Genomic DNA, 27,223 nt, shown 5'->3' with positions numbered 1-27,223 from the left:
ACCTAGTACACTGGTGCCTGAATAGAAGAGTATGTGAGCGCTTGGTAGCTTTTTCTGGTATTATTATTCAACTGAAAAGATAGTAGAGCTTAGATAATTAGCAGTTAAACTCCGACAGAAGGTGACAGGGCATTGTCTTGTTTTCAGAGCTAACATTCATTTTGGGTTGGTTCACACCAAATGCTTTTAAGCTGTGATTTAGAGCTAGGTGGATGAGACTCAGCAAGCCAGAGCAATGAGTTGGACTTGTATGAGAGCCAGTGTGGTGTAGTGGTTAAGAGCGGTAGTCATGTAATCTGGGGAACTGGGTTCGCGTCTCCGCTCCTCCACATGCAGCTGCTGGGTGACCTTGGGCCAGTCACACTTCTTTGAAGTCTCTCAGCCCCACTCACCTCACAGAGTGTTTGTTGTGGGGGAGGAAGGGAAAGGAGAATGTTAGCCGCTTTGAGACTCCTGAAGGGGAGTGAAAGGCGGGATATCAAATCCAAACTCCTCCTCCTCCTCCTCCTCCTTTGCTTCTCCTGCACAGCCAGGAATCCTAGCTTAGGAAACAGGAATCGTAGTTGAAAATTGCAGTTGCTAAACAAGCCAGCTTCAAACAACAGCCCTCTGTTTAGAACAGCATCATTCAACTTAAACATGCTCCCTCTTCTCCTATCATGCAGTGTGATAAAGGCATTGAAAATGGTCACAGTTCAAAAGAGCAAATAGAAGTGGCAGAGAGAAACTATAAAAACTAAAAGAAGCTCTTTTTCACAATGTTTTCAGTGTACTGCAATATCCTTGTTCAAAAAGGCATGCTGATATGAATGTATATTTAATTTAAAATTGACTTCCACTTTGTTCTTCATTAACAGTTCTCACCAGTGTTGCATTCAGGACTGAACATCTGTCATGTCAACCTTTGCAACGTGCTTAGTAAAAATTACTTAAACGTTTGATTATTAAAAGCCCAAGAGCTATTATGAGTTTTATGTAATTTGATGTACATATACTTGTTAAAACTATTTTGGTGTTTTTTCCCCCCAAGATGGCACACACAAAATTGATGGAAATTGGCAGCTGCCAATTGCATTTCTTATCTCTTCTTGCTCAAGAAAATGGGACTTGGAAGAATCCAGTTCTTTCTAGTATCCTTTCCCAAGAGCCTCTGGATCAGGATGAGGGTAAGTTTACAAAGGAAATGTAGCCTACTGTACAAAGCTAAGAGTTGCATCCATTAGTCTGCTTGCTTTTGCCCCTGGCCCCGTGCAGTCTTTGGGTGATTCATCACAATGGAATGTGGCTTTTGAGCTCAAAAGGTTCTCCAACCCTGCTATTAATTCTTTGCAGGATAAGGCACTTCTGCACTTCAGTTTCTGCCCCCTGTCCAACACGTAGTATAATCATTAGGTGAAGGTGAATTTGCAGAAATCCTCACGCACTGTCAGGTAGGCTACAGCTACATGAAAAGACTTGTGAACTGAGAGATACTAACCAACTTTAGAAGTTGACAGTTATGTGTATTTAAATTAGTTCTTACTATAAAATAAAAGTATCCTTATTTACCAATTGTTATATCTTCCTGTATTAAGTGGAAATGGGAAGACAGAGAATTGGAAATAAGCAGAGAGCTTAAAAGTTTTATGCCTTACACGGGGGGAAAGCCCACTTCGTGTACTGGTTCCAGAAAGGTAGAGATAGTTATGCAGGGGCTGGTTCTGGGGTTGTTCTGACTATGTGCAGTTTCAGCTTTACACACAGTCCCTGGAACCTAACCCCTGTGTAAGTTGTGAATCAACTGTATAGACAATAGTTTTCCGTTTGTTGCCCAATTATTCCACCTTTCTTCATGGTGTCTAAGATACAGCATTTTTAAATCTCTTCTCTCCATGAGAAATGGCATTAGAGAATGCAAGTTAGAGGAGAAAATTCTTCGTAATTCCATGTATAGTGATTAGTTTATACGTGATCATTAATGACGGAGAAAAAGAAATGCACCATTACTTTTGAGTCAATTCTTCTGTGGTAAAGCTTTCTTGTGGAAGCACCCATATTTTAAGATTTGTGAGTTAATACTTACCGTGGCAAGCATCCAGAGGGCAAACTATTTAGCTCTAGTGTAATCATGTGTTCAATACTTCCTTGGTGTCTCGTCTCGTCTTTAAAGTAATAGTTAGGCGCTCCCCATATCAGTGATCCATGTGTTCAGCTGGATCAGCTGGTGGCATGCATGAATTAAGGCAAAAATAAATAAAAATGCTACCCGTGCATTTAATTGGCATGGCACAGAGATACCTGCGTACAAAATATTAAAATTTGTCACTGCCGTGTTACATGGCTGCAAGGGCCATTTTCTTTCGCTTCTTCTTTAAGGACTACTTGGGCTTAGTGGGAGTATGAAGACATGCATAACAGAGATATGAGGAATGCTGTTACTGCCTCCTTTGGGAAGCAGCGGTTGGAAAACAGTTTAAGTGCTCATCTGCCATGATGGGAAGGCATGTAAAGAATTTGATTTTGCTTTGTATTTGTAAGCTTCCTTTGTCTTAAGAGAAGCAGGGTGGTGATGTTTGCCACACCCCAATAATTGCCCTGCAAAGCTATTTAATGTGTGGAAATCTGGGAATTAATTGAATATTTTATTTTTATTTTACTTATTAAGTGCATATCTCGCATTTCTTCCCAAAGGACCAGGTGACAAACACTTCAAGTAATAAAAACACAATTTAAAATGAAATACTGACATAGAGTTGTATCTGACGAAGTTGTCCTATTCATGCAGATTCCTCCTCCTTCCCCTTCTTCCCAAAAATCTGTTACAGGGGTTTCCCCACCCTCCAGAACATTTTAGCAGGGTACAAGGAGAGGGAGGAAAAGTTTCATTGTAGAAGTGGAAATCCTTGTGCAAATTGGACAGCTTCGTCGGATACAACCCATAGAGTCTGGGAAGACTGACATAATGTTTGAGATGGTGTCCTTGACACTTTCAGGGTTACCAAGGTGTTGAGGTACTTTAAGAGTTTAGTCCCTTAGTTATAATGGTCTGAATGAAGTTTGCATTAATTTCCATGCTGTTATTAATTACCATCTACAGTACATACAAATGGTAGGTTTATGAATAGTGCTGCTCACACTAGAAATTTAGTTAGCACAATATTAAATCTTGAATTGAGGCCTCTTGCCAAATAGGGGTTGGGCTTAAGTTTATTTATGTAAGAATACAACTAAAACTATGATAAAACCATAATAAACACAATTAAAAATGTCCTGCACAGTAGGGATAGCCTTTAGGAGAAAGGAAAGAACATCATAGGGGGAAACTAATGATTGAGGGTTTATTTTGATAAAGAATTGTATTAGATGTGGTATGGGTGGGCGTCTGAGAGATAAATATTGGGTTTCTATTGTTCATTGAAGATTGAGCAGAGTGAAGTTTACAGTGGCTTAAAATTTATTTTTGTATTCTAAAATATATCTTGTTTCTGCATTGACTGTGTTATTTGTGTTATGGTTGTGTTTTTGTAGCATAACTTGGTCTTGTGATCATCCTTGCTCACAGGTTAACTGTACCGTGAAATTAAAGGTTGCTGTGGATTTGCAAGAGGAAAACTAAAACCTTGACATTAAAACTCCAAATGTTAATAATATTAATGTGACGTACAGTTCCGATTCATGAGTTAAAAATGGACTTTTTTTAAACCTCAAGGTCCTTCCGTATCTTATTTCAGTGATAGCAGAGAATGTTCCTCTGTTAATGCAAGACAGGTTACCTGAAATGATAAACACGGTGGTTTAAAGGATTATTAGGGACCGTGGGTGGAAGAGCAAGGCTTAAAAATAAGAAATGTAATTAGTCACTGAATCATGTGGAAGATGGAAAAGAATATGAATGTTTTGGATTGGGCATGGAAAATGAACATTGAATAAATGCATCATTTTGTGTTTAACAATGAACAGTACTAAACCTTTGCATATACAGAACTGTCATCTCTAGTTATTAAAATAACTTTCTCCCAGATTTCACAATGGCCTGTGTGTGCATTTCTTGTTAAGAAAGGATGCCTGTGTTGCATAGCTTAGGAAAATATATTCTAATTTCTTACTTAAAGGTAAAGGTACCCCTGCCCGTACAGGCCAGTCTTGACAGACTGTAGGGTTGTGCGCCCATCTCACTCAAGAGGCCGGGGGCCAGCGCTGTCCGGAGACACTTCCAGGTCACGTGGCCAGCGTGACATCGCTGCTCTGGCAAGCCAGAGCCGCACACGGAAACGCTGTTTACCTTCCCGCTAGTAAGCGGTCCCTATTTATCTACTTGCACCCGGAGGTGCTTTCGAACTGCTAGGTTGGCAGGCGCTGGGACCGAGCAACGGGAGCGCACCCCGCCGCGGGGATTCGAACCGCCGACCTTTCGATCGGCAAGCCCTAGGCGCTGAGGCTTTTACCCACAGCGCCACCCGCGTCCCATAATTTCTTACTTAGCTTGTCATTATCTTTTTTTAAAACTTAAGCTGATTTTAATAAGTTGCACAATTAAATATGCAAAGTGAGGCAGTTACTCTAATCACATAACATGGAGTAACTTCTCAAGTATGATTTGATTATCAGGTGCGCCACTGTGAACTGAGACAGTCTGCTCTTCTCCCCACCCCTGCCATGGTGTCAAAAATAGTTAAGAGTTAAATGTCACATTGCTTGACTCATAATAATAATAATAATTTATTATTTGTACCCCGCCCATCTGGCTGGGTTTCCCCAGCCACTCTGGGCAGCTTCCATAGAAACCAAAAAACACTAAAATATCATACATTAAAAACTTCCCTGAACAGGGCTGCCTTAAGATGTCTTCTGAATGTCAGGTAGTTGTTTATCGTTTTGACATCTGATGGGAGGGCGTTCCACAGGGCGGGGGCCACTACCGAGAAGGCCCTCTGCCTGGTTCCCTGTAGCTTTGCTTCTCGCAATGAGGGAACCGCCAGAAGGCCCTCGGCGCTGGACCTCAGCGTCCGGGCAGAACGATGGGGCTGGAGACGCTCCTTCAGGCAAATGATGGCAAATGGCAAATGATGGTTACTACTAACCACAGTTTGTACCCAGACCAGATACTGAAACCAAGACGTGGTACACTGGACCGTTGTCTTGCCTCAGTAATGGACTGGACAAGAGCCAATAAACTGACAATCTACATAAGACTGAGACATTGTTATTGGGTGGTTCCCTAGATCAAATGGATGGGAGTGTGTTGTGGACACTTGGTCTAAAAATTGTAGACATGAGGATTAGCTAGGTAAGCCTAGGTAAGAAACCTGCCAAATTACAGACAAAGGTTTGTGTATTAGCCACCTGTAAACTCGATTGAGGTGACAGAGGGAACTAAAGGTGGTTTGCTTTATGCCCTGTGGTTTTGTGAGCAACTACTTTTTAAAATGGCATATATCATAGAGGTGCCTATAAGAAAGGAGCGTGCAAAATATCAGAGGAATGGGGACAGGGGCTAGTGACTTACATGATAGAAAAAAATCATGTTTGTGTTCTATTCACTTGGCACCAAAACTCCAGAAACAATGCAAAGCTGATAAATAGGAGTGGATGTGTAGCACAAAGGCAAAAGGGCATCAGTGTCCGGCATTTTCAAGTGAGCATTGCTAGCAGAACTAGCAAAGAACACAGAGCATACAAAAACAAGATGATACATCAACATCTGTTCTCCAAAGAACAGTGTTTAAAGAGCTTCTGTAAATCTATTCAAGGTTTTTCTGTGGATATGACACAGTAAATTTGCAAAACATTTTAATGTCTGAATATAGCTGTGTTAAAAGTTCTGAAACATAGCAGTTTTGATACAATATAAACATTGTCTGGTTTTTTGTTTAGTGATTATAAAGTAATGGTTTAATAGTGGCAAAACAAAGCAATTTTGTATCTCATTTGCATGCTTTTAAGTGATCCTGATAGTTTACTCTCTTTTTCTATTTTAATTTTAAAGAAACGTTTATTCAAAATTCTGCAAAACACAGTGTTCTCAAACAGAATCTGATGACAATATACATGGTCCACATACAATTATAGATGTTCAACAAAAACAGACATAAAATAAAACCAAAATAAATAAACATCCTCCCATCAGATGTCAAGGAGATAATTAATTACACAACTGTAGAAAATATTTGAAGGTAGCCCTGTATAGGGAAGTTTTTTAATGTTTAATGTTGTATTATGTTTTTATATATGTTGGAAGACACTCAGAGTGGCTGGAGCAATCCAGTCAGATGGGCGAGGGTACCAAAAATTGTTGTTGAAGGTAGTGACTAGAACTATTTATAACATAGACATAATGGCTGAACAAGACAGGGTTACAAACATGGACTCTATTATACCAAGGGAAAGTAATTAAAGTGTTCTGTTGTCCTAAGTCACTATCAGCCATATTCATTCATTACTGCTTTGTTTCATTGCTCTTTATTTGCCTATTTTCTTTTTCTTTATTCCTCATCATCCCAAAACTGTCTAAATAATTTTATTTATTTATCTTTATCCAATTACCTCCCCCATTTTTTCTCTAGTTTGGGAACCCTCCAAACATACATATTTTCTGAGTATGTTTTATTTAGCCCAGTGCCTTATTTTATGTCAGCCTTCTTCAATCTTGTGGCTTCTAAATGTTTTGGATGACAATTCCCATCATCCTTGACCGCTGGTGGTGTTGGTTGGGGCTAGTGAGAGTTACATTCCAAAAACATCTGGAGGGCACCAGGTCGGGAATGCTGTTAGTTGAGCAAGCTATAAGTGTCTATTAAAAATTAAGGCTGCAAATCAAGGAAGCAGTATAGGATTGTCAGGGAGAAAACTACATGTGCAACCTGAGTAGGATTACAGGTGGTGCCATTTTGTGTGTGTCCAATTGACGCACAACCGCCATTGTACACATCATTTTTGGCCCTGGAATGGAGGTGGAACAGGCTTATAGTGACCCAGAACACAACTCCTGCACAAGCGGGGAGTTGCCTGTACATGTATTCACTACAATTGTTGTCATTGCCAGAGTCACGGTTCAGTATAAGAAGAGGCTTCTCTTCTGCCATTGGGACTGCTGTACCAAAACATCAAACAAAATTAGATGTACATGTAGCTCTCTCACCATTCCCATGCCAGCACATCACTTCGTTTAATTGCTGCTGCAGTTAATGAAAAATATACCTTGACATTTGATTTTGGAAAGCATTGCCAAAGCATTTCTAGTCAGTATAGGGAGACTTATTGAAGACTGTTATTAATAAGTTTTTGCCTGTTACCTATTTGTTTGACCCTTCCAAAATTACAAAGTTACAATTGCTTTCCATGCTCACTTAAGTTAAAGCTTTGTCTTTCTTAAAAGGTATGGGAAAATAGTGCACATACTGTTTCACTTTTCAAAAACATGAAGATAAAGATTGGCTGAATAGTTCATTTTAATTTATGATATAATTCACAATTTTAATTTACAAAATTTAGAAATTTAATTGTGAAGGCTTTATAACAAAAATGCAAGTACATGGTTAAGGTATAAACACTAGTTGTAAATATTAACTGGTCTTTACTGATTCACACATACATTGGTGTTAAATATTTAATGGACAGTTACTGATCACATATTGTTGTCTCGCCCTGTTTGCATTTCACATTTTAAAGTGGAAAGTTCAATCACCTTACAGTTTGGTCTGAAACAAGTCTAATTGAAAGTACGCCTCATTGTTATCAGTGAAGCTTTCTTGCTTTGCAGCATTAATGTAGCAACATTCTAGAATGTAAGCCAGTGCTTAGCTGCATTGGATTGTGATACTGTATTGTGTGTTTTGATGTAGTAATTTTAACACTTAATATTGGGTTTATACCTTTTTATGTGCCTGAGATTCAGTAACAAGAACAGACAAAAGGCAAGTTTGTCTGTTGATGAATACATATTATTCTCTGGCTTCTGAAATTTGAATTATAGGGATATTCAGTAATTGCATTTAAGTCTCTTTCCTAAGTTGTAAAGAGCATTTCTAGCAATGTACCTAATGTTGGAAGATAGTATAAAATGTGTTTGTTTCTAGTATTTGAAATTATTATTGTGAGTGGATATCACTGATAAAGCCTGTTTTTAATCAGTGTGTTAGTTTAAAAATATTATTATTATATAATATATAATATAATATTATTATACTGGAAAGTATTTTTGTAAATAATTTATGGCGGAATTCAGATGAGATTGACCTCTGAATCATAAATCACAATTGTCTTTTTGCAGCCATAATAATACTGAATCTGCCTCTTTCGTCCCATTTCATCAGCTTGCTCTCTGAAAAGTAATTAGAACGATTAATTTATCTGCAAGAATATCTGTTTTCATATTATAAAGCTACTTAATCCAGACAAGCTGCAGTGACATTGATTTTAATCTATTTCCTTAACCTTTGTGGTGGATCTTTTTTAATTAACTTTTGCATCCTAGCTTTATTGATTTATTTTGGTTTTTTACCTTTAGACTCTATAGATGAGTCATAATTGTATATATAAAGCCATCTGGATTCTTCTCCAATTTCTCCCTCATTTTACCCTTCTTCTAAAGACCAGTGTCTAAAATCTCTTTGTAAATATAAAAATGAGTGTGTGCGGATGTGAGAAAAACAAGTAGGTTTTAATCAGGTTTTGTTTTTGTTTTGTTTTGTTTAAAAAAAACATTTTAAATACCGTAATTTTAAATTTGGTTCTTATATGTGCAACTTAAAATATATCTGGAGTGTCTCTCTTGATGGAACCTAGCCAGGTGGGTTTCAAGGTGGGTCACAATTTGGTCCCACTGCAGTGTGCACCCCAGTTCATCACTTCCCTTGTTCACATAGGTGTGCATAGCAGTCATTACCCTCCACCCGTGCTGCGACTGGCTTTGGGCTGTTGCACAAGGATGCTGCCACCCAGCAATAGAGAGGGGTGTCGCCACCACCTTCCCTACACTTCCGCCTGTTGGTCAAGCTTGACCCCAGGGGTGGAGGTGTGGCCAGCTTGCAGCATTGGGCCGCCACACAAGGAAGCTGTCTCTGCAGATCCCTCATGCACCAGATCCCTCTCAGCTGGCCCTGGAGTGGCCCTAAAGAGAAGGAGCTGCTGCCACTGCTGCCCCAGCCCCAAAGGCTGGGCTTGGGTGCGGCTTCCTTCAATGAGGGAACCTGTTGTGGGGGTGCCTAGTTGCGCGCCTTCGAAAGAAATGTGTCTGGAGCTGCGACTGTCCCCGTCCTGTCCTCCCCCCCCCCACGCTATGGCACTGGCTCTTATATATGTTCATTGCGGCAGCTTTCTTTGTAAGTGCTAGCTTGAGAGCCATAGGTGATAAGGAACTGCATGTCAGAGGGTGCATGGAATTCCATGGCAGTGAACGAGCTAGTGGAGGGGGAATGGAACACTGTTCCTACCGTGCACCCAGTGTAGAAACCAAGTAGGGTGCCAGAATCTGGTGCTTAGCATAAAAATACAATGAATTGTTGCAGGAAGGAAATACTTCTTTGTCTCCCTCTGTAGCCCCTCCAGTCCCTCTCCTGTTATAAAAAAAAACATAATTGCAGACTAGTTTGTGGTCTTATTCATTAGGATTATTTGTTGGTTCTACCAATCCTGTAGTCATATATTTGTACAATTGTGTGCCAAATGAAATCTTACCTTGACACCATCCAGTGTAAATTGTTCATTAAGAAGGTTGTTCAGCCCCCTCTCCCCTCATTATAACTTGTGTTCTCTGAAGTAAATTATGTTGAAATACAAATAATATTACTGCAAAAAAGGTAATCTCACTTATTTCCCATACCATAATTAAGAAAAGTTGGTATATCATAGGGTTTGTTCAGAAGTTGTCCCTGAGAAGGAATCAAGGTAGAATTTGGGTTTATGAACACCCTTACCCATGGTTCTACTTCTCTTTTCAAGATAACTGGTGACAGAACAGGAGCTTCTATACTCTTATGGTGAGAGGGATTGAGGAGGGAATGTACAGCAGTGAAATCATGTCCAAACTCTTAACCACATTGATGATCAGAGGGAAGAATTGAAGCTCTGGCTTGCTTTTTTAAAATTGAAATAGGTTTACTGTAGTCAAGTTGGGCCCTTTCAAAATCCTTCTAACAGTTAGTGCCTTTGCCTTTCATGATAAATACTGGTATGTAGACCTGTGTTAACACTTACTGCGTGGCGAGCTAACAATATGTCTAATTGTCTTTGCAGTGAATCAGTTTTTAACCTTTGAAGGCCCTATGCTACTGGATGTGCGCATTAAGCATTTGATGAAAACAAAGCAGTTAACTCAAGCAACTGCCCTGGCAAAAGTGTGCTCTGACAATCCAGAAATCAGCAGCAAAGGCAGTTTTAAGCAAACCTATCTAGTCTGCCTTTGTTCTGGGTCACCAAATGAAAAGCTAATGCAGGAGGTAAGTATGTTTTAGAAATATGCCTTGTGACTTTCTCAAAACATCAGTAATAAGAATATTGGGAAACATGGTTCAGAAGTGCATGTTGTAACATTCTCTGAAGAAAGAATTACTTGTGTTCTAGAACAGTTAAGCTTGATTCAGTGCAAACTGTAAGGTATAAAACATCTTGGGCCAGATTCAACTACCCCATTCATGGAAGCTAGCACAAGGACTCCACCTAGCTCAATGGAGCTTTCCCCCTCTCTTCCCCTGTACCTGCCCCATATCCTCCCTGGAGAGTTGGGAGAACCCCCAGAACAGCATAGCAGGGAGGAGAAGGAAGATTGTTCCATCTGGCAAGCAGAAATGTTCTCATTGGTGGTATATTGAATTCCACCCATTGACTCTTATCCCTTAAAAAAGAATTGTTGAAGTGTTTGCCATATTTTATTATGTGGGGGTCTATTCGTTAATGTATAGTACCCATTATTTGGATACAATGGCTTCTAAATTGGAACAATTGGGCATAGAAAGGTTAGGAGGGAATTCATGATTTTGAATAATTCTGGGAGATTAAGGTTTTCAGGGAAGCTCTTAAGACAAGCTCTTAAATATGCTCAGTGGTCAGTCTTTGAAACATTCATATCTGTTAGACCCTCTTTGGCAGTAATCAGAAAGGAACTGACAGCCTTGTTCGAGCTTTTGAAGAGAAATGACAGAATGACTCCATTTGGCATTAATATATTTTAAAATGCCCTTCCTCTTTCAGCATTAACCACACTACCTGGTGAATGCTAAGCTTTTGACCACCTTCAAATCCTCTAACCATGGCTGGCATTGACCTCAGCGCAGATGCACTGCTGCAGCATTGTTAAAGTTGAAAAGGGTTAGAAGAAAGGGATTCTAGTACTGTATAAGGAAAGGAAGGCAGTTCATGAACTTGCTGAAGCCCAGAGGTTGCTCCCAATCTCTTAACCAAAATGAAGTCCTTTGATTCCTGGAGTCCTTTCACTTGGATTATTTTATATTTGGGAATGATTTGTCCAGGTCCTTACAAACATAGGGTAGGATTTCCCTAACAAGACCTATCAGCAGAAACCCTGGGGCTTTTCCCCTCCACCCACCCATGTGTGTTGGTAAGGCGAATCCCCAGAACAGTACTCAGAAGGTGGAGAGGTGAGTGGTTATTCTGTTTGGCAAACGGAAATGCTTGCACTGACAGAAGGATCAGAAGAGTGTGACGTTAAATTCCTCCCATAAACTAATAAAACATATACATAGAGACTTAAGTATTTTTGTCTGTGTTAGCAGTATTTTTAGTCTCTCTGGATAAGTGTAATAGAAGATGCTGGTGTATAAATTTAAGAGATCATTGAGATGATTTATGTAATGTATAAACTGTACAAATTAGATTTTTTTTCTTTTTGAAAAATAATCATGGTTTTTACATAGACTATCAATGTTTAAAGCAATTGCTTAAACTGCTGATATGTACTATGCATGTTTTGATGCAATCGGATTTAATATTTTAACTGAAAACAAATTAATCTTTTTTTCCTCACTCTTCAGATTGCAGATATAGACTGCAAAGATGCTTTAGAAATGATCTGTAATCTAGAATCTGAAGGAGATGAAAAGAGTGCTCTTATTTTATGTGCAGCATTTTTATCTCGTCAACTGCAGCAGGGAGAGATGTATTGTGCATGGTAGGTTTGAATCCTTTGAACTATGTTAGTTAGAATATATTATACAGCAAATATACAAATGGAGTAATGGAACAGAAATATTATAAAATTGAGTATTTTGTCATAACTTGTGATAGCTAGTGCCATTGGTGTCTGTAATTTATCCTAATTAAGGATCAGATAGCAGATCAAATATTACAAAGCAACCGTAGTTTTACCTCTGTAGGAACCAAATTCTACATCTCTTAGTAGACTGGTGTAATAGAAGTTAAGTTAATATATCTAAAATACTTACCTCATCATTGTGAGATTTTATTGTACCAGTACATTTCCAAGTACTATGCAGTGAAATGACTAGTAGACTGTTCCTTGTGAACATAATCCAGAGCATATTTAACGCTGAAACGTGCATCCTTACCATTTATATACGTATAAGATAGATATTGAGTGGGAAAGCATAATACTTGGAATGAAATGCTTAGTCATGAAAATGTTAGCACATTTAACATTCAGGATTTTTCTGTAAATTTTATTAAAATAAGATTTCAATCACAAGAATGATGGATTGTAAATCACTCTTAGTTTTATGCTGCTCAAGATGCATTAAGCAAGCCAATTTCCCCATCTCAAGTATTCAGAAAGAATGGCTTGCTTTCCATGTGTCCAGGCATAGTTTAGTCAAACAGTTCTCTTATATAAATAGAAGTGTACTTCATTTTAAATGTACTGTAATGTTTCTCCTGTTTTTGGCCAAAATATAATGCAGGTAGGCTGCCTCTGAAGCTATTTTTCTTTGTATTCCAACTGTTTCCAAAATTTCCCAATAAGTAGAAGCTGCAGGGAATTCCCAAGGTGCCATACTAGCAATTGTTTACCTTAATTTATAGGGCATGGGGCTGCCACCTCTGTTGCATTGATTGCCAACTCCCAACCCCCTCCCTTCACCCCTGCCCACTTGCTACCCCTGCCAACACACTACCCTCCCCATTGTGAATCCCCATCCTTTCACATCTCTCACAGCTCGCCCCAATCCACTGTGAGAGGGTGAGAAGATGAGAAAGTATTTCATCACATTCTGCCAGAAGGAAGTGTGCATTTTGAAATTCCCACTTCCTTCCAGGAGCAGTGGAAAAAGGAGAGAAAGACACACACCCCCTTCTAGTGACTACAGTGTTTCAATGTTAGTATAGTTTTAACTTTGTAAATCTCAATTTTCAGGGAACTGACACTCTTCTGGAGCAAACTACAGCAAAGGGTAGAGCCTTCTGTACAAATATATCTAGAGAGATGTCGTCAACTTTCTGTGTTAACAAAGACTGTATACCACATTTTCTTCCTAATTAAAGTAATCAATTCAGAGGTAAGGATGTGCAGTAAGGTTATTTGTGATGCTATGAATTGAAAATCCACTTGGTGGAGTGACTTGCAAAGTATAGTGCACCTACCTCATGAAAATACAGTTCTTCGCACTTCCAACTATGGTATCTGCATGCGTAAACTAGCAGTCAGAAGTTCCTGTGAAGCATAATTTCCTCTTGTCTCAGAGAATGCTGGCATGACAGTGTGCACTTTGCACTCAGTATATCTGGCTGCCAAAAATGTCCAAAACACTAACCATTTGCTTAGAACATCTTTTAAAGAAAGGGAGGGAGGATGAGCCCATCTGTGGGATAGAGCTTTTGATTGCTTTTGACCTTTCTAGATGGGCTTGACTCCTACATCAGTTTTATGAAGTAGAAAGATTGCATTGGGTACAATACAGCCAAATTTTGCTCACTCTGTTTCAATACCATCCTGGGTAAAGTATTTATTTTCCCATTATGTTTATATTTCTAGGGTATTTTCCTGCCCAAAGGCCAGTAAACCAGGTTACAAATAAAAACAGCTCAAAACTTAGAAGTCAACAACTAAACAAAATAAAGAAAAAAAAGTCAAATGCAGAGCAGCACCAAAACAACCTCCAACTGTTAAAAAGCAAACATCAAAATACAGCAAGAAACCAGGCCAGCATGAAATCAAGACCAAAGGAACAATGAAATAATAAAACAATTGTAGCAGAACAGCCTATAGTGTGGAGGTAATACAAGTATAGGGGAGATAGTTCCACATCCTGTTGTTTCAGGATGATGTGGGCAAGTGGAAGTTCTTCCAGGGAATAGGTCTTAGTAGGTCAGTTGTATTCCTTAGTTTGGGACCTTAGTTTGCTTGACTCTGCCTTAAATTGTATAGCGATGTCTGCCCAAGAGTTGCTAAAGATACTAGGTTGGATCCAGAGAAGAGGACATTTGCACAAGTAGATTTTCTTCATGTGTCCTTCACATGAAAAGCTACATGATACTGCTGTCTGATTTCAGCTCATTCATTCCCATTCTAGCATCTCATCTTCCAGCCATCAGAAACATTTTATTTGATGGATGCAGGTAGCTGCAATTTGGGTTGGGAAATTCTTTTCATGCAAACATCCTTATGCTTTCGTTTCTCTGGATACAACCCAGAGATATTTGAGAATGGCATTTACTTTTTTTAAAAAAAATAATATTTATTAAAAGTTTAAAGATTACAAATAGAAGTAAAAAAGAGAAAAGGAGAAAAAGTAAATACAAATCAAAACATTACAATACATAAAAAAGAACGAAAAACAAAAGACACAATACATCGAAACAAAAGCAAAAACACTTAAAAACACATCTAATATTTCCATATCTTTATCTTTCATTAACTTGTTTCATCGACCTCCTCACACCTCCCTTTTTTGTATTCTAGTTATTAATTATTTCAGCAAATCCTTTCCCTCTTTCACTGTTTTCTGTCATTTAATTGTCTTAATTTATTTTAACCTTATCTTACCATTAAAACCCTAAAACTTATTTAAGCTTAACTCCTTATAACGTTTCTACTAAAGCCATGTAATTTCATTCCAACATTTTTCTAACACTCATTAATTTTACAATATTTCTCTAAATAAATTTTAAACTTTTTTCCAATCTTCTTTCACCGTCTCTTCTTCCTGGTCTCGGATTCTGTCAGTCCTTTCTATCAATTCCATATAGTCCATCAACCTGGTGATCTTCTGTCCAAGGCTCTTAACTCTTTTCCATGTCCCTTCTGCAGATCTTCTTCATATTTATACATGCACTTAACTTTATCTTCTGCTGATCTTGTTCTTAATTTCCTTCCTTTGGCGTTGAGGAGTAGATTTCGGGGAAACTCCAACCTAACAATGTCTTTATTTCTTCTCGACAGGTCAGCCCATTCTCCATAGTCAAAACTAAAGTCCATAAGATATTTCAAAGCGTGCTTCAAAATCCCTCCAAAACTAAAAGCCCCCACAACTCCAATCTCCCCCTGACCCAAATCCGGATCCCAAAAGCCAGAGCATCCCTGCATGAGGGGATCTATCCAACTTTCCTTCTCCAATCCAAGCGGGACTCCTTCCCTCCAAATCTGGCTTTCTCTAACTTCAATCGTAGAAGGCAACAGCTTATATTCATCAAGTTGCCTCTGAACGGCGCCCACTTGGGGCTCAACAACAGCTTTCTCCCTTGTCTTCTCCACAACTTGCCATGTCAAAGTGGATTCCTGAATCGATTCCTGAGAAGTTTCTGTATAGGTGTTCACTTTTTGTCCCAAATCAGTCATTTTTTGTCCCAAATTATCAATTTTTAGTAGTCCACACATCCGTCTTCTCATGAAGCTGTTCCAATAAAGCACTTATCTTGCAAAATGCAATCACTAAGGCTTCTTCTGTCGACATTCTTGTCCAAGGTCAATTCCTGATTCTCACGGTCTTTAATCTCTGCAACTGGAAAATTCCCCAGCTCCGCTCCTGCAACAGTTTCAAAAGCTCCCTCTAGAGGAAACAATTTCTATTTGTATCCGTCCTTTTAAACGCAGATCCAGCAACAAAATTAGTATCAATTTTCAGCTGCCTTTGCTCCTTCTTAAGTGCAAAAGGAAACAATGGAAACAATATATTTCTCTTATTTAACTGTCTGTCAACATACGATTTATTCACAGTCAATGAACTTTCCCAAAACGTCGATCTTACTGGCAGCCCGTTCCCAGGTTCAAAACGGTGGTAATTTATCTTTCTTCACTCTCTCTCTCCTGCAGATTTAGGCAATCTAAAATTTCCCCCCTCTTCTCCTGCTTCCAAGGGGGTTTTAGTAGTTTTAACCGATGGAAATTTAATCCTTTAGAAGAGGCTTTCCAAGACTTTAGCTTGCAGCGCCTTTGCTTCAGTCTATTTACAAAAGAGGAAGGCGGACTTCCTGTTTGAAACCTTCCCGTTTCGGTGCCAAATTAGAATGTTTAAAGATCCAATTTTCCGTTCTACTCACGGGTAGTTGTTTAAAGTCCAATTGTCCACAGGAAAAAGTCAGCGCTCTCCGGCAACAGCAATGCGGCTTCACTCCGTGAAAAAAGCAGTCGATTCGAAGCACCGCGCCACTCGCCCCACGTTGCTCTGGATCCCCGAAATCGGGTTTCCCCACGAGTAGGGGAGGCGCAAAAGGTGTCAGCTGAATCCCATGTCCACAGGCTTCTCCCACCTGTGGTTCTTAGTGGGTCTCCGCCTCACCGTGGCGGTCCAGACCCTGATTTCCACGAAGCGGATTCCTCCCGATCAGAGGAAAGCCGCCATTGCCGGAGGCGCAAACCCGGAAGTCCTTGAGAATGGCATTTACATGTAATAGCTCTGATAAATGTTGAGCCTTGCGGGACACAGCTGAATTAAGGACAAAGAAGTTGCTCTTTTCTCCAGTATTATTTTTTGTGCTTCTATATATTGTAAGGCAGTTGCTTGTTTCACTTAATAATTATGGGTTTTTTCAAGAGTTTGTAACAGGACCACATTAATCAAAAACTGAATTCTGTAACTGTTCCTGGAAGAAGTGATTAATTTTGACAAAATGTAGACCATTATCCATTTAATGCAAAAATAAGGGTTTTTTAATTGTATGTTTAATGTTCAGGTGTAAGGGAAAGAGTTTGAATAATCATTTATAGAATTTACTGAAATCAATTGTAAGCATTACATAATGTTTTAAATTACTTTTTAATTTGTCTCTTCTTTTACAGATCGATGCTGCTGGACTTGCAACGTGCATTGAACTTTGTGTGAAAGCATTGCGTTTGGAAGCCAGTGAGAATACAGAGGTCAAGATTTCCATTTGCAAGACTATATCTTGTTTGTTGCCTGATGATTTGGAGGTTAAACGTGCTTGTCAACTGAGTGAATTTCTCCTCGAGCCAAATGTGGATGCATACTATGCTGTTGAAATGCTATATAATCAGCCTGACCAGAAGTATGATGAAGAAAACCTTCCAATACCAAATTCATTACGCTGTGAGCTCTTACTTGTATTAAAAACTCAATGGCCTTTCGATCCAGAATTTTGGGACTGGAAAATGCTAAAACGTCAGTGTCTTGCATTGATGGGAGAAGAGGCATCAATTGTATCATCAATAGATGAGCTGAATGACAGTGAAATGCATGAAAAAGCTGAGGACTGCCAAGATGAAAACAAAGAAACTTTAGTGAATGGACTTTCTGGATGTTTTGATGAAGCTACAAACTTACTTAGAAGCATTAGAGATAAAAAGCAGAAAAACCGAGAAATAAAGAAACTGAGAGAGCGAGGGTTCATATCTGCTAGATTCAGGAACTGGCAAGCATACATGCAATATTGTGTGCTGTGTGACAAAGAATTCCTTGGACATAGAATAGTAAGGCATGCACAGAAACACTATAAGGATGGAATCTATAGTTGCCCGATATGTGCACAGAATTTTAATTCTAAAGAAACATTTGTTCCGCATGTCACACTACACGTTAAGAAGTCTAGTAAAGAGAGACTGGCTGCAATGAAACCACTGAGAAAATTAGGAAGACCACCTAAAACAGCAACCACTGGTGTGAACAAGAAGAACAATACTGTAGTTAAGCAGGAACAACGGCACATAAAAAAGAACAGCCTTTATGCAGCAGACTTCATTGTTTTTAATGATAATGATGGTTCTGATGATGAAAATTTTGAAAAAGACAAACCTTACATTCCAGAGATAACACCAGTTCAGAAACCATTGCCTGTCAATGAGTTTACATGTCCTGTTAGCTTGTGTAAGAAAGGCTTTAAATACTTTAAAAATTTGATTGCACATGTGAAAGGTCATAAAGACAATGAAGAAGCTAAACGGTTTCTTGAAATGCAGAGCAAAAAAGTCATTTGCCAGTACTGTAGACGCCATTTTGTAAGTGTTACCCACCTCAATGATCATTTACAAATGCATTGTGGCAGCAAACCCTACATCTGTATCCAGATGAAATGTAAATCTAGCTTTAATAGTTATGCTGAACTTTTGAGTCATCGGAAAGAGCACCCACTCTTCAAGGCAAAGTGTATGTTTCCGAAATGTGGGAGAGTGTTTTCAGAAGCATACTTACTTTATGATCATGAAGCACAGCACTATAATACCTTCACCTGCAAATTTGCAGGCTGTGGAAAAGTTTACCGCTCCCAAAATGAATTAGAAAAGCATATTGAAGACCATACTAAATCATCTGAAAAAATACAGCTGTCTGATGGTGAGAATAATTCTTCCCAACCTTTAGAAGAAAATGAGAATGCTGAAGAAATCCATCCAAAAGAAACATTTGTTCTACCACCTGAAAATGGTGTAAATATCTGTGCCAAAGCAGAAAATTATGTCTCAGATCAGTTCAAAGATGAATCTCTCAGGACTGAGGGAACAAAAATGCCAGCTAGTGTACTGGAACAGATTAATTCAATCTCTGTAGAAAGTGTGGAGCAACCTATACCTGCTCCTCCTGCAAAGGCAGAACCGGTAGCTGTGGCCAGCAGTGTTTTGATGCCTCTTCTAGGCCAAAGGATTAGAGAAAACATGGCAAGAAAAGGTAAATTACCTGCTTTGAGTAGTAAAATAGATACTGGTGCATCTGTAGTCCAACAGTTATGCCCAGCAGTTGAAGATACTTGTAATGATCTTGCAGTGTTCCAGGAAGGAAAGGAACATGACTGTGTTGGTGAGTCCCAAACAGTTTCCATGCATCCAGTTAAACTTGAACCTGAAGTTCTTGCATCAAAAAGCCCTGAAAAAGAGATAAGTCTTATGTCCTTCATGCCGAATCAAGTAGGCTGTCAAAATTTACTCTCTCCCAAACTTCCCATGGAAGAGAACATTAAGACTGCTCCCAATTTTTATAATTTGCCTCTAAAGACTTTAGAAGGGATTGCACTTGCTCCAACCCAGAGCAGCCTCGGCACTCCTTTTGTTCCAGTCATACCACTGGCAGCTCCAGTTCAGAAGTTCACTTGCCAAGTTGATGGATGTACTCGAGTCTACAATTCTTGCCAAAGCATTGGCAAACATATGAAGACAGCCCATCCTGATCAATATGCTGCATTTAAGATGCAGCGCAAGAATAAAAGGAGTAAAAAAACAAGCAGTTTGCAAAACCTGTCAAATGATAGCAAAATTGTTTATTTTTTACCATCACAAGTATCTACTCCCACTAGTGATGCTTTTCTTCAACAAGCCAAGACCACTTCAAATCCCCCTTGTACAAGCCAACTGCAGCAGCTGTCTAACGCCCTTTTTCCAACACGTCTGGAAAGTATGACTAATTCCCTATTACCCAACATGGAAAATGTTATAAATATAGGTCTATCATCCCATATTAAAAGTGAAACAGAGAATACATTAGGCGCACAATTGGGAAGTTTGTCCAGTGCAACTTTACCTTCACAGCTGGACGAACTAGAAAAACCAGTTATGCCTCTGAACATTGACAGTGGTTCAGATCCTTTCCTTCCTTTACCTTCAGAAAATGGTCCAATTTCTCTCTTTCCTTCTCTTGCTGATAATGGTCCGAGTTCTGTTTTCTCACAAATGGAGAACAATACCAGTCACTTTTCCTCCCTAGAAGGAAACAATAACTCTGCTTTTACAAAAGAGGAAAGTGTTGATGTGCTCTTCCCTTCACAAGTAAATAATGAGAGTAACTTCAGTGAAACCACTCCGCAACTCCTTGTTTCAGAAAAAGTGAAAAAGGTTCGTAGGCGAGATCCAGATGGAAAAGAAAAGAAGCCAAAGCGTAACAAGCGGGCAAAATGGCCAGCAATAATCAGGGATGGCAAATTTATTTGTAGTCGATGTTATAGGGTTTTTTCTAATCCTAGATCACTTGGTGGCCACCTGTCTAAACGCTCCTATTGTAAGCCCCTAGATGAATCGGAAATTTCTCATGAAGCTCTACAGCTTAATGGACAATCTTCTCTTCTTGCCAGTATGATTCTTTCTTCAAATGCATTGAGCTTACAGCAGCAACAGGAGCCAACTTTTAATCCAGAAGTGTGTTTTAAAGAGCCATCATTCCTTCAGCTGCTGGCTACTGAAAATCGGTCAACTGCTTTTTTCCAGAACTTGTTTCCACGGACTAATACGACTACCTTCAATGCAAGTGAAAATGAAGAAGGAAATGAAATTATCAAACAGGCCTTGGAAACTGCAGGCATTCCAAGTACTTTTGATTCTACAGAAATATTACCACATGTAATTACAACTAGCTGTATCACTGGTACTACTGAAATAAATGCAACAGTTTTGCCAAATCCAGGTGTGTCACCTTCATTACCAACTACCTTGCTATCAGACCAAAACAGAACAATTAACACCAAAATTTCCTCAGTAGAAGAATGCAACAGCTTACCAGTATTTCCAGATGACTTAATACTTAAGACTATTGAAAATGGCTTATGTTCCAACTTGGTTTCTAATTCTACTGCCACAGCACATAATTTTGGAAATAATACTTCACGTATTTCAGTCATAAGCAGCATCAAAAATTCAGAATTGAGTAACTTAAAGAAAAAGGGGGTCGGTGGTTCGAAGAAAAAGAAAAAAGCTGCTGCTGACATTTCACAGAAATTAGTAATTAATGATTTGTCAACATTGGGGCTTTTAGCCAGAAATGCTGAAGAAAATGTGCAAATATCGACAGAGAATCTCCAGTCAAATGTATTGACAAAATATGAGTCTCAAGTGTTAATGGAAAATCTTACACAAAAACTGAGCAATGTGGACAGCGAGTTAATTGCCAGTGTCAAAGAGAACTTTAATACTAGTCATGGCACTCATGAAGAAACAGTTTGCTTATCAGTGAAATCTGAAAATGACAACTCTCAGGTCACTCTAGATTCCTGCATTCAAGAAAATTCCAATTTGGAGATTTCAGAGCAGAATGTAATTGAAAACTTTGAGAAGACCCTTGAAATAATTAAAACAGCTATGAACTCTCAGATGGTAGAAGTTAAAATGGAAAACCAGGAAGTGTCGATTGAGTCATTGCAGAGTCAGCAAATCGGTACTGCTGAGTGTACATCAGAAAACCCTTCACAAACTGTTCAACCATCCAACGTTGCGCAACACATAGCAGACATACAGAATGTCACCCTTGATAAAATTAGCCCTTCTAAGTATGACACCTCTCACAAAGATGATATTCAGATTATGGAAATATTAGAAGGTTTGAAAAAGCTGAAGTTAGAAAGTGAAACTTCAGGTCAAGTGTTTGACAGTATAATTCATTGTCTTCCAGCAGATTCACTACCACAGATTCTTGTTCCATTTGTAACAACTGAGAGCACTTCTCCTGTCCAGCCACCTTCAGAAACGCATAATCGGTTCAGTGAAAAAGCCCATAAACCTTTTATGTGCCAGGCCCCAAGCTGCAGTTACAGTGCTATGACCAAGGATGCATTATTTAAACACTACAGCAAAATACATCAATACACTGCAGAAATGATACTGGAAATTAAGAAACACCAGTTGAAATATGCACCCTTTAAATGTGTTGTAGCTACCTGTCCAAAAACATTTACAAGAAATTCTAACCTCCGGGCCCACTGTCAGCTGGTACATCACTTTACAACAGAGGAAATGGTAAAACTAAAACTAAAAAGACCCTATGGGAGAAGATCCCAAAACAAAACTGCAAACTTAACACCAAGGCCTGTTGAACTAAAGAGTATACCTTGTGTGCTAATGGAAAGTGCACAGGAAGCACAATTGACTAAAGATCTTGAAATAAAGAAAGAAGCATGTATAGAATCTGTGAAAGTGCCAGAAATAGTGGTGCCAGAGAGAGTGATCCCAGAGGAGGTGGTGCCAGAAAGTACGCCAGATGTTTCTGAAAAAATGGAAAAACCTCCACAAGTGGTTACCATTCCTCCTGAACTTTATAATGTTGCCACACTAAAAAACATACAGGTACAACCCAAAGTACGCAAAATTAGAAGACATAGGAAAGAAAAAGAGGAGAAAAAACACCCCAAACCAGCATGTAAAACTTTAGAACTTCCTACTAGTTATAGTCCCTACAGACCTTACAGATGTGTACATCAAGGTTGTTTTGCTGCTTTTACAATACAGCAGAATTTGATTCTTCATTATCAAGCTGTACACAAATCTGATCTGCCCTCCTTCTCTGCGGAAGGAGAAGAAGAAAGTGAGCCGAGTAAAGATGAGGAGTTTTGTAAAGAAGAAGACAGTGATGAAACTGAAACAAATGTAGTTGTAAAAGAATTCAGATGTGAGGTGAGAAATTGCTCAAGGATATTTCAGGAAGTCACTAGTCTTATTCAGCACTACATGAAGCTTCATGAAATGACTCCTGAGGAAATTGGAAGCATGAAGTCAGCCTTGGATGTTGGAAGATTCCCTTGTGATCAGTCTGAATGTAAGTCATCCTTTGCAATGTATATTAATTATATTACTCATTTAGAAGTGGATCATGGAATAAAGATAAAACAAACAAAAACAGAGGATGGCATGTACAAGTGTGATTGTGAAGGCTGTGATCGTATTTATGCAACAAGGTCTAATCTCCTACGACATATTTTTAATAAGCATAATGACAGGCATAAAGATCATCTGATAAGACCGAGGCGATTCTTGACACCAGGTCAGGAAAATATTTCAAGTAAGGCTAATCAGGAAAAAACCATGAAAATTAAGCATAAAGGATTAAAATATAGGGCAGGAAAGCATGGAAACAAAATATCAATTAGGACTAAGCGAAGGAAACTTATAATTGTAGAAAACAAGAACTCAAAAATGGGCCAGATCCTTGAAAATAAGGCATATACTTTGAAATGTGGAAAGTATGTGTACTCAATAAAGAGTAGGCATGATGCTTTATCTGAATGTTCAAGCACTTTGGTCACACAATATCCATGCATGATAGAAGGCTGTTCGTCAGTTGTCACAAGTGAAAATAATATAATTAGACATTATAAATGTCACAAGTTGTCTAAAGCATATACTTCAAAACACAGAAATATCCTAATTGTCTCAAACAAACATCCTGATTCATTGGAGAAAGAAGTATCTTCACAAAATGAGGCAATTGAGGACAAAACATGTGATGCAGAATTGCAGCCACATTTGTCTGAAACCCCTGAGGACTTGAGAGCCTCTACACCAGTGGCACAAAAAGAACCTGAGAAGAGTGAGAAGGATGAAGTGGATGAGCTTGCAGAAATGTTCATTACCAAACTTGTTAATGAGGACCTCACAAGTTCAGAGAATCATGGAAAGCCTTCTTCTGATGTAAATAATGACTGCCAAGAAACTAGTTCTTGCCTTTCGGAAAAGCAAAACGTAAATGGTAACTTAAAAAGAGCAAACAAAGAAAAAAATCCTCAGATTAAAAAGCGGAAAGTTGAGAAACAGGAAGAAATCTTAGCTGTTGAAGTAAGTAGTGTGCGGAGAGAGGAGGAAACTGCTGTCGCTGTTCAAACTGCTGAAGAGCAATCCGCATCTTTTGACTGGAGTTCATTTAAGCCTATGGGATTTGAAGTATCTTTCCTCAAGTTCCTTGAAGAGTCTGCAGTGAAGCAAAAGAAACCTACAGATAGAGCCTGCAATAGCTGTGGAACCAGAAAAGGTTCTCATTCAAACTCAAGAAAATCTAATGACAAGTCCTCCTTTGCAAGAACACGATCATGTTCTGAAAGTGAAATCTCTGTACAGTTTGCTAACCCATCACAATTTCAGTGTAGCGGTACTGTAAAAATAGTTTTAGATAAGACTTTTAAAAATTGCACTGAGCTTGTGTTGAAGCAGCTTCAGGAAATGAAACCTATTGTCAGTCTGATAAGACTTGATGGACATTTGGAGAAAAATCCAGAGGTTACAAAATAATCGGGTAATATATGTGGACTCTATGTTCTGATGATTAATGTCTAAACATGACCTGTACTGCATTTTTTATTTTATTTTAGTAGGAAGCCATTGAGCATGAGACTATTTCTTAAGGTTTTCTGTTGAAGTGATTTAACCTAGCAAAATCATGACAGTTGTCATGTAAATTTCTTTGTTTTTATCCCTATGGGACTTGGAACAGAATCATTGTTTCAGTTTTGTAAATAATTGATCAGAACCTCAATTTTTTATCAGATTTTTGTCCTTTTCCATGACTCAAATATTTGTGTATTGTCTGTGGTATTTTTCACTGGGTCACAGCTCATATATAACAGTACTTTTTATTTGTAGATACATTTTTGTATATATTTATTATTGTAAATCATTTGCTGCTGTTAGCAGTCTGTAAGTCTGAAATATTAAATGACACGTTTATATTCAGAATTTTAATTTGTAACTAAGTGATCCAGTTTTTAAAATATTCTTTTAAACTTTTTAAAGTAACAACTAGGTAAGTCTACCATATCCAGTTTCGTTTTGCATAAAATGTGTGTACAGGAGAAGAGATTGATCAGATCACACTTAATTGGTTAAAATACATACTGACACAGTTGTGTTTGTAACTTGAAACATCCAATATCTTTGGATGGTATTCATATGTACTTAACTCAAACTTTTTCCTATAACTGCATTTGCATTGCTTTTAATTGGATCGAAATTCTTCCACTTCCATAATATAATGGAAATGTAAATTTTAAATAGTTTGCGGACACTGAAGATTTTAAACAACATTTTGGTATTGAATAACCCATCGTGAATGTGATAGAAAATTAGTAGTGTGGAGCAGTGTATATTTTTGAGGTGGTGATTTGTGAAGTAGCCCAGTATTGCCTTAAATAAAATCACATTTCATTTCTTGTTTTATACATGTTATCTTACAAAGGTCCTTTTTGTTTTTGAAATTTAGATTTATTTATAGGGTAGCATCTACAACACAGCTTTGGAAACAATCTTTTTTAATGAATGCATTTTTACACTACTTGTTTTGATATTACCACCTTGGTATCTCTTTTGTAAAATATATACTATAACAGCATTAGAAACACAATATTTGCTTTTTCAATGGAAGATGAGAGTTTGTGTTCTTCCGAGTATAATTACACAGCTTTCATAATAGATGACAGCCTCTCTTCTCATTCACAGTTATAGTAGAAAACGTAAGATTCCTTCTGCCTTTTTTAGAATTAAGTTTCCTTGTCATTTGAAGTTTACATTACATGCACGCAAAGATACTAATAGCACATCAGGTAGTATTAAGGCAGAGAGACCACTGTCCCATCCACCATATTGAACTTCACTCAAGATGGCCCTGCTACTGAGGCATCAAACAAATGACTTCAGGCTCTGTCCTAGTATCTCAAAAACGTCTTTCCCGGCAGCAGAGCAAGGGAGCAGTAGGTGAGAAAGAGGAATTAATGATGAGCTGGTGTAGCATAGACTTACTCCTTCACTTGGCACCACGTTGAGACAGATTATTAGCAACCCAGTACTTGCCATCATGGTAGCAGTAAAGATTTGTATTTGAGCTCAAAATACTTGTTCCCACTAAATGTTTTATGTCACCAAGGTCAAAATAGAAGTGTGATACTGCCATAATAAAGAGTACATGTACACACAAGCCAGAAAAAATAAGCACAACTTCCTTTTCATATATAAATATATGGCTGATGCAGCTGGAAAAGGATTGAATTGTGATGGGTCAAGTGGATTCTCTTACTGATTGTTATACTTCAGTGAAGCCTATAGTAGATATAACTGACTAATTTATCTTCTGCAGGTTATTGCTATTGCTTATTTCACTTGATAAGTTGAATTTGAATGTGAAGTATGGATAAAATACCTGTTTCTAATTTTAAAATGTCTATTAAAGGAACAAATATGCAACAGTAACCACTCCCACCCTCCGGGTTGTGCCCGGACTCTTCAAGAAGCATTGTTTGGTCACCATACTTCTCTCACTCTTGCTTCATGAAATTCTTGAGGGATTAAAAGGAGGAAGAGGCAAACATGAAAGGAGAGGCCCTCCTTTTTTCTTGTTTTGTCCATCCACAACAGAGTTTGGTAATATGCCCCTCCAGATACTGTTGGGACCCCCAACATTTATGAAACCTAGCCAGCTCCAGTGATTAGAGGTAATGGAATTTGTAGGTGAACAACATCTGAAGGGGTTCAAGTTCCTCATTCCCAACAAGCTCACATAATGTTGTCTCAGCCTTTCTTATGCTGTGTGATTTAGAAACGGGTAAGAACATGAGAGCTCCTGGATCAGGTCAGTAGCCCGTCTAGTCCATCCTATTATTGCAGTGGCCAATTAGATGCCCCTAGGAAGCATACAAAGTAGACCTGAAGGGCTTCATGAGACTGGGAGAAAAACGCCTCTGCCCACTTTCTCCATGTCTTGCATAATTCCATGCATTTCTATCATTTCTCCTCTTAACATGGCCTTTCTCTTAACTGAAAAGTCTGAAGTAATGCAACCTTTCCTTATCCGCTTGATAATTTTGGGTGCCCTTTTCTGAACCTTTTCTAATTATAATATCACCCTCAGGAGGTAATGGACTCTCCTTCTTTGGAGGTTTCTAAGCAGAGGTTGGATGGCCATCTGACATGGATGCTTTAGTTGAGATTCCTGCATTGCAGGGGGTTGGACTAGATGACCCACGGGGTCCCTTCCAAATCTACAATTCTATGATTCTATCTTGTTTTCAGGAGACCAGAGCTGTATGCAATATTCCAAATGTAGTCATACCACAGATTTGAATAATGTAACGGTATTGGTAATTTTAGTCTTACTTTCTTTCCTAATGATCCGTAGCATGGGATTGTTTTCTACATCTGCACACTGGATTTCCGCAT

At 38.6% G+C, this 27,223-nt stretch overlaps 1 protein-coding gene across 3 annotated transcripts in view; it reads left to right on the top strand.

The window, feature by feature from the left end:
• Positions 1-25,231, top strand: part of ZNF292 (zinc finger protein 292) — a 33,152-nt gene extending 7,921 nt beyond the window's left edge. For 2 of the 3 annotated variants that reach the window (XM_028722918.2, XM_077926174.1), the window contains 5 exons: positions 1,031-1,166; positions 10,213-10,415; positions 11,967-12,103; positions 13,301-13,442; positions 17,162-25,231. In XM_028722918.2, the coding sequence (XP_028578751.2) occupies positions 1,031-1,166; positions 10,213-10,415; positions 11,967-12,103; positions 13,301-13,442; positions 17,162-24,307 (7,764 nt within the window). In that variant the 3' untranslated portion in view covers positions 24,308-25,231. Of the gene's footprint in view, positions 1-1,030; positions 1,167-10,212; positions 10,416-11,966; positions 12,104-13,300; positions 13,443-17,161 lie in introns of those variants that run through there. The other variant, XM_028722920.2, reaches the window with a different exon arrangement.
• Positions 25,232-27,223: the final 1,992 nt, after the last annotated feature.

The sequence above is a fragment of the Podarcis muralis genome, chromosome 3 (genome assembly GCF_964188315.1).
Source record: "Podarcis muralis chromosome 3, rPodMur119.hap1.1, whole genome shotgun sequence".
In the NCBI taxonomy this organism is placed as follows: domain Eukaryota; kingdom Metazoa; phylum Chordata; class Lepidosauria; order Squamata; family Lacertidae; genus Podarcis; species Podarcis muralis.
The sequence above is the reverse complement of the archived record's forward strand: the minus strand, read 5'-3'. Positions and strand labels throughout refer to the sequence as shown.